Source organism: Emydura macquarii, unplaced genomic scaffold, assembly GCF_026122565.2.
Source record: "Emydura macquarii macquarii isolate MOO-44397 ecotype Brisbane River unplaced genomic scaffold, CSIRO-AGI_Emac_v2 contig_302, whole genome shotgun sequence".
Lineage (NCBI taxonomy): Eukaryota > Metazoa > Chordata > Testudines > Chelidae > Emydura > Emydura macquarii.
Genome location: NW_027130439.1, coordinates 1,362,632 through 1,371,190, shown reverse-complemented (window position 1 = coordinate 1,371,190; position 8,559 = coordinate 1,362,632). Strand labels below are relative to the sequence as shown.

The following is an 8,559-nucleotide window of genomic DNA, read 5'->3' as shown; positions in this document are numbered from 1 at the left end:
GAAGGTCCGTGCTCTCTTTCCAAAACCCAAGCACTGCGCCAGGAATCGCCGTGCTGAGCTAGTTAGACGGCACACTTGTCTCAGTAGCTGAGCGCTCACGCTGAGCCTAGCCCCGGGGATCAGCCCAGCTCTTCCTCACTTTCTGCAGTGGGGAAGGGAAGCCCCTCCAGGGGTCTCCAGCAGGGGGATGGAGGCAAAAATCCCATGTTGTGCCAGAGCTAGGAAACTCTCCCCCGGGCGCGATGGGGAGTCTCAGACTATGGAGCAGCAAAGAAAAGGCTGTTTGGATTGGAGGAGGGGAAGTGTCCAGGTTGCCCCATTCCTCCCCCCCGCCCCCCCTCCAGCTCCTCAGCCAGAGCCGACCCCTTCCCCCCGCAGCGCAGCAGCGCGGGAAGGCACAGAAGCAGAACAGCCCGGGCGACATTCCCCAGGGGCCTCCCTCGCGGGGCGGGTGGTGACCGGGGAGGTGCAGAGCGGGACTCGCCCTCACTTCCTCCTCGGGCTCGCGGCGCAGCGGCGGGCGTTTCTCGGCTGCCGAGCGGGGAGCCGGGCGCCCGGTCTGCCTGCTCTTCCGGAGAGCTGTACCCGGCGCCAGGTGGGGCGGATGGGAAGAGCCGAGCCGGGAGTGGGCGCGAAGATGAGCGGGGCCCAGGAGGGGCGCGAGGAAGTGCTCGAGGCGCTGCAGAGCCTGGGGTAAGGAAAGGGCCAAACTGGACTGGGCGGGCGCGGCCAGTGCTTGAAACCCTCTCCCCGGGGTGACGGGCTGCACCTTTCCCGACAGTCAGTGCAGAGATGTACAGTTGTGACAGGGGCCGCGAGTAAGTGAAAGTGTCGGTGGAACGGGGTAGAGATAAACGCTGTTGTGTTTTGACACCGAGTGTCCTCCTGCAGAATCACTGCTTGGGTGGGACAGCTACACTGACCCTGACTTTAGCCATTTCCTGGTTTCTGTGACGGCCCACGGCCCAAGAACCCCCTTGATCAATGTAACTGCAGCTACAACCATTGCGGGGTACAGAATATCGCGAGCGAGGACCCACTTTTGTGATGCTATTGTATCGCTTATGGTATTTTTCGTGATGGCAGTAAGAAGTGGACCCTGTCAGTAACCAAAAAAAAATCAACTTCAGATCTTCATGGCAGTAAAAACTAAAAGGCAAGGTTAGCAACCCTGCCAGACATCACATTGCTGGTACCTAGCTGCAGGTCACTCCTGCTGGCATTGCGCCTCTTTGTCCTCTTGGCTTGGGAGCCAGCGAGAAAGCAGGACTGGCTTTACTTTGGGTGGATGCTGGGCAATCAAGGGACAGTCCTGGCTTGCCCCGAAAAGGTGATCTGGTCTGTTTCAAACCAGGGTAGATGCAGAAGGGTTGGTGGGTTCGGGCTCTCCAGCCCAAGGGGACTCATCTTGTGATGGTTGTTACCCCTTTTCTCCTTCCCCACCAAGAATGAGGAAGTTGTCACCAGCTCTGTGTCTTTGCGAGTTTATCTCCATGTAGCCGGGTGTATTTGTGGTATGGCAGCATGGGCTGACGGGATCATTCAAAGCATCTGAGTCTCCATTATTTTTTCAAAAGAAGAAGAGAATGATCTGTTAAATCAGCCACAATGTACATAGTGCAAAAAAGTGAGGAAAAGCCTGCAACAAGCTTTATAGATTGAAAGGGGACATGTCAGCGCAGCTGCTAGGATTTGAGTTTGTCTGCTGCTGCTGCTGGATAGTCTTTAGAGTGAGCATTTTTTCAGAACATTTTAATAGAATTAGGATTGATTTATTTTGAGTGTACAGTTGAAAAAATAAGGGACTTTCCTGAGGTGAGGAGAGAGAAAAAAATAATAAGGGTTTTGGATTGCTATTTGCTTGTATTTGGTATCTTCTCTGCTATTATCATTATGAACTGGGAAATAATGATAGCTAAAATGTGTGTCCTTAGACTTGATCAGAAAAGAGCAATATTACTGTACTGAAATGGCAGGAGCTGGCAAGTTACAGACCAAATGCTTTTTCTGGAACTACATGAGCCTCCTATTAACTACAAAGGAAGCTCTGGGTGTGCATAGAAGGACAGAATTTGGCCTCCCTCTCTCTCTTCATGTGGCCAAATTCTGTGCTGACTTACACCCTTTGCACTTCCATTAATTTCTAATGAGGTTGCAATGGGGGGTTCCATTGACCACGGCATTTGGAACACTGTTTCCTAGTGATTGTCAGTTTGGAATTGGTCTAATTTATGTGAAGTCTTAGAACTAAGTTAGATTCTATAATTTGTAAAAGCTTTCTACATTATAATGCTTCAGGGAATGAGCTATCAGCGTATGGATCGTGTACTGCAGCAAATTCATTATTGCAGTTTGAATGACATATTTCATAATGACATATTTCTGTTGAAAGCAGTTGCCACAGTTGGCAATTTTAAAAGCCGTGTTAGTTTTCTATTTCATCCCCGCTCACCTCTGTAGTTTCTATTTCCTCCCTATTCACCTCTGTACAGAACCAGAGCATCCCTTTGATGACCTTTTGTCCAGTAGTGATGACACCTGATTGTATAGTGTTTTACTGTGATGACGTCACACCCGTCTGGTATACAAGTGTAACATTATAAAGTCACAATCCTTGTATATTTGTTGCCTGGGATATTTTGTTATGACAAAATGTTGTCTTTTGCAAATCTCATCATACAATGTCCAGCAATTAGATGTTGCAACCAGAAAACTGCAGCAAAAGGGCCACAGTGAAGTGACAATGATCCTGCACCAAAAACATCCATATTGTGCATTACCGAATATGTATACACACCACATATATGTATGCATACACAAAAGTAAAGAAAGATATCTATCTAGATTCTTCCACTGACTCCATCATCATGGCCTAGACCCAGCAGTTATGATTGAAAATGTAAATGGTCAAAGGTCAAAATATTCAAATATAATGGGGCTTAAGGCTGGCTGAAGATTGCAAATATCCCACTGATACCCAACACAGTCTCTTCACAATTTAAATATTCTCCTACAGGACAATCTCAAAGGCAATGTTTGTGCTGGCATGGCTGCCCCTACAAAGAGGTTCCCTCACTGATAACAGAAGAAGCAGCAGCAGAACAAGAGTGATGGAAATACATTATCAGTGGTCTCAGCAGACCAAAACTTTAACCATCTTCCTGCAGTTTGGTTTTATTCACCAGAATAACTCCTGTTGAAACACAAAATCCGGCCAAAGCATTTTCACCAGGCTTGGCTGCTCCCCAAGTTCCTTTCCAAGGACTGCACAGCCTTCATCATTTCTAGAGAGCCATTCCCACCTCCTTAATACCTGATTGAGTTAGTGAATCATCTAAAACAGGGAGTTCAGCAAAACACACAACATTTTTCCCACTGGATCATCATCTGCTAACAGGGCAGAATTTCAGTCAAACATGCCCAGCTTGTCACACAGCACTTCGGAAAAGGTGTCACAAGTTGGGTGCCCAGAAACAGAGTTGCTCAAAATTACTAGTCACTATTGAAATGGTTAGCTTTTATATACTGTAAAACCTGCCAAGAGCAACCACTCACAGGAGTTAGCAAAAGTGGTTGCTTGTAACAGGTGGGTCTCTCCCACAGGTTTTGCACACCAGAGAGTGATGATGTTCCGTGGCTTCTGCGGGTTGTCACTTATGACAGGGGATCTCTCTTCAGAGGTGGTCTCTGAGGCAGGTTTTACTGTATATCTCTATATACAAAAGCTTAAACTAAGTGGAGCCTTCCCCAGGGCCAGTTCCTTACTCGCAAATGGTTGAGTGCATTTTGCAAGACCTGCCTACAGAGATTTCACAATGCCTAGAAAGTCAAACTGACTAGGCTTGCATCAGTTTCAGGCTGGCTGTGTTGCTCTAGGGGAAAGCTGTGGATAGAAGCAGCAGCACAGATGGGAATGGGGGGAGATGGAGAAAAAGCAAAGAAAGAAGGAAGGAAAAGACCAATAAAATCCCAGAAGCAGAAAGGCTGGAAGGGCATCTATCATTTCTGAGGAAGTTGGTGAAGATTAGAAGACCCACAACAAAGGGGGAAAATGCTTAATATAAAGGTGGAGATTATATGTATTTCTTTTAATGACAAGTTTAATTAATGAAGAGAGTAAATTGGACTGTATTCTGAAGAGACTCAGAAATAAAACCTTCTCTCAAAAGAGATTATTCCACCAGTTTTCTCTTGGGTTTGAGAGCTGGCTCCTTGGAGCCTCTCACCTGCACTGGACATGGGGTTCTATCCACATGGGCCGTCTTGCCAGATCGTAGCCTTAAATTCTCACCCATAACACAGGTTTTTTGGTTAACGGCAGTCCTTGCAGCAAGGACAATGACTACCCATACATTTGTGCAGTTCCTTGTGCCACAAGACTCTGAATCTTACTGGGACTTCTCAGTATTACTTTAAACGTAAGTAATTTTTTAAAATTGAAATTCTTTAAAGAAAAAATAAATAGTGAGTGATCATACACACTGAAAAAAATGCCTGCGCATTTATTCCAATGTGTAATATGAGAATCAAATGGGAAAATAATTAAAGGAAAAAATAAAATGGAAAATGCTGGGACTTTTGTAATACATTGGATTAAACCTGGCCTATATTAGAAAAGTTGGACCAGTGTAACAATTTAAAAAAAAATCAATCAAATTGCACCAGTGCAAACCCCTAAGATAGATACAGCTAAACTAGTTTAAGGCTTGATTTAGTTTAATCCCATAATCCCTTTTTTTGTTTGTTTTCTTATGGTGGATAAACAGGCCTGAATGGTTGATTGTTTTTTTGTTCATTTATTTGAAATGTTTTTTTGTCCACTTGTTGTTACTTTGATTTATCAGGAGTGTCAACTCTGATTTGCTGGAGGTCTTGTTGGGCATACTATGAGATGTTTATTGTAAGTTCTATAACACCTTAATTGAAGAAGTGGATGGATAAGATCAAATTGAAACAAAAAGGGGGAAAGTCTTGGGGAGGAAATATGACAGTTTTAAACTGCTCCTTTCTGTGCCAGTCTGCCCTTTCGACAGTGGTTTGTGGCTTTTCAGCTATTTGTAATCCACTTTCTACTATAAAAGCTAAAACTGGGAGTTGTTCATTATTTAACTTAAAAAAAAAAAAAAAAAACCCCAGAAGGAAGTGATTTGAAAGTGATTGTTAGGCCATACCCAGCTGTTGAAAAGGCAGCTAGACATCTGGGGCACAGGACAGGGGAGATAAGAACACAAATACTCCAGGAACTTTGGAAAAAGAAGTTAATGTCAGAAAAAAATAAAAACAATATAATTAGAATAGTTGAGAACAGGTGTTTATAACCTTTTCCCTACTATTTTGTATCATCTTTTGAATAGATACTAGTTTTCAGAGTGGAAGGATTCACACTGCATAAACTCCACATATTTTTTTTTTTAAATAAATTAACTTTAAAGTCAGTGCGTCATAATCTAACAACACTAAATCTTTATAGGTTACTGGCACACTTTTTGGGTTGTTAGATGACCGAGGCCAAGCAGCAGTGGTCTGCTCTGTCATACTTTATAGAGGCTCATTGTTAAAATAAAAGCCATTAGACGTAAGGCACACTACACCTCCAAAAGAGGAGTAGCTTTGCAATTCATGTACCAGTGGAGAAACTGAAACAGACACACCTTCTGCTTCACTGTACAACAGAAACAAAGAAATTGGAGAGGGTTTGAAGAAGTAGCCATCAGAAATGGGAAACAATTTCAATTGAAGAGTGAGAGAGAAAAATATTTCTTTATGATTGAGAGAAAGGAGAGAGGTCACAGGAAATGCCTCATGTCATTATGTATGTCATCTAGCCATGAAATCAGAAGTGGACAGGAATGTAAAATGAATGCAATAGATAAAACCCACAAACCCCATGGTGAAATCCATCCCTAGATGCCCAGAGTAATGCAGTAACTTCAGGTACTCAGTGTACTAATTTTGGCAAGAGTTGTTTGTATTCTTGTTGTGTCAAAACATTGAAACCAATACTTGCAAAAAACACCTCTTTCCTCCCCCCTCCCCGCCCTAACTCAAAAACATCACTCGCTCACGATGTCAGCAACCAGGAGTTAAGATTTTTACCTGAAAATTGTAAACGAGGATAATCTCAGGCATGATAAATCCAGTTCTTTGTGGTCTGACTGCAGATTTTCCTCAGATTGGGTTATTTGTCTCCAGAATCTCAGTTTTCTTTCAAGAAACATATTTTTAACCTTTCTGATTGAGACGTTTGCCTTTCAAATGAAAACCAGAAACTAGCCAATCCTCACTCTCCTCTGTCTTTTGTTTAGCCACCATACAGTCTTGGAGAACCCGGCCACCACAATAATTTTTTTCTCTTTCCACTCTCTTCCCTTTGGCCACCCATTCCTGGGGAAGAGAGTGGGCAGTATAGGTAGAGCCTTGCAGAGATACAAAATTTATATCCACATCCGATTCGTGATCCACAAACATGGTCCGCGGATATAAAGCAGATATCGGCAGATTTGCAAGGCTCTAAATATAAAATTTGGATCCACATCCATCCTCCTTGTGCAAACATGGTCTGCAGATGTGGATATCTGCGGATATAAAGCAGTTATCTATGGATTTGCAGGGCTCTAATATAGGCAGTAAATGTTTGGAGCCCTTTGGATAACCAAGAGTTTTTGGGGTCAGATAATTATGCGTTGAGTGTGAAAACAACACTGTTAGCCATACTAGGAAAGTGTTTGGTGCACTGAAAAGATGTCTGGGGGAAAGAATGAAGAGAAGAAAGCTGGAACATCATGAATAGCCTAAGATATATTGGAGTCATCAATTAAAACTCTCTTCTCTGAAATTACTGAAAAGATTAAAAGGGAAGTATTGAAATTCCCCGAGAGATACGCAGAGGAGTCTGCAAAAGATTGTTAGCGAGACTTCTTACGGAAAAAGGAGGAAATAAGACTATTTTTAAAATACTGAATTTGGTTGCTCCTGTGATCCACATTTTAATAGTGATTATTGCTGTTTCTGTTCATATATGCTAACTTCTATTTTTGTCACAGTTAGAAACACCTTTGATCAAGGGTGCTGGAACAATTTTTATATTGGGGGTGCTGAAAGCAGAAACCATGTGTTTGGTTGTTATTACTACTTCAAGCCACACCCCTAATTCAAGCACCCCTGCATTTGATACAAGCATGGGGCATAATGGATTTGGGGGAACTCCATCTTCTTGTAATTCACAGATTTTCATAAGAGATTAGAATGTGGATCAGCTTGTCATCTGAGAAGCAAGAGGCCAGTTCTGCAATGTAATTCCTAAAGTATGAGTTGCAGTGCTACTTGTTCATTTTCTGTTCTTTCTGGTATGAAGGCAACAGCAGGATTATGTAATATTATTTTTGAAGCATTTTCCTTGTACACGCCTCACAGCCCCTCCCCCACAGGTACAGACCCCCCCGCTCCCTGGGGCAGCTGGGGGCAGCACAGGGACCACTCCTGCCCTATGCGGGGGGGAGGAATGCGGTGGGGAGGGGCGGGGCATAAATGTAGGCTTGGCCCCCGTGTGCCGGAGACCCTCCATACGCCATCGAGCAGAGGCCTTTTACTATAAGGCCTAAGCTCTCAACAAACCAGAAACTGTTAATGGAGTGACCCAGGCTTTGGTTAGGCTATGCCTACTGTGAGGCATGGCTGAGGCAAACCAGTGCAATGAATATAACCGTAAAATTTTAAATATTATAAAGGAAAATGCAGAAATTTGGCAGGATCAATGTAAATAACAGAACAATAATGTAATATAAAATATCAAATACTTGCTTCGGAAAATAAACTGTAAATTGCTGTCACAATAAAAGCAATTTTTTCAACAACATGCTGTGTCATCTGACTGTGGAATCAATTTCTCCTCTCCCTGGCTGTGAAGTCCAGCTTCACCCCTGCTGTCCCACCTTCACCTCTTTCTGACTTGCGATGCTCCTTTGTTTTGAGGCGGCAGTAAGTGCACTTCTTTCCAACTGGTCCATCAGTGAATAATAGCTCCTCACCTGCAGGGCCAGGCCCATTTCCCAAGTGGCCAAACTGTATTCTCTCTTGTCAGTATCCGAAATGTCAATCTCACGAGTCACATGCTGGGTCCCTTGCATATGGCCCTTCACAGTCCAACTTCCTCTAACACAGTCTCTCCTGGCCAGTCCCCTTTTCACCCCAGCACAGTCACTTTTCACCTCCTTTTTCTCTAACCGCTTTCCAACTGTCTGCTCCAGGCAGATTCTGAGCCCCTTCCCCAGCTCAAGCTGCCCTCTCATGGGCTGTCTCTCTCCCCAGGACAGCATTCTGTGCTGCTGCATCACAGCTGCAGCAGGTGCTGGTGCCAGGGCCAGGGTTATTATAGTAACATCTGTCAAGATTTGGCTGAACGCTTTGTTATGAGGCTGCAGAGAAAATACTAGACCTGTGATAAAGTCCACCCCGTGTATGATACATATGCAGAGGAATCAATTAAAAATATTACCAAAAAAAAAGTTTCCATGGGTTTTCACCTTTCCACTACAAAATCATAGACTTCACAAACACCTC

The 8,559-nt window shown here is 43.8% G+C and overlaps 1 protein-coding gene across 1 annotated transcript in view; it reads left to right on the top strand.

The window, feature by feature from the left end:
* Window positions 1-402: 402 nt before the first annotated feature.
* DAPP1 (dual adaptor of phosphotyrosine and 3-phosphoinositides 1) overlaps window positions 403-8,559 on the top strand; it is a 49,070-nt gene continuing 40,913 nt past the window's right edge. Inside the window, exon 1 of the mRNA XM_067553796.1 lies at window positions 403-693. Coding sequence (XP_067409897.1) covers window positions 605-693 — 89 coding nt within the window. The 5' untranslated portion in view covers window positions 403-604. The remainder of the gene's footprint in view (window positions 694-8,559) is intronic.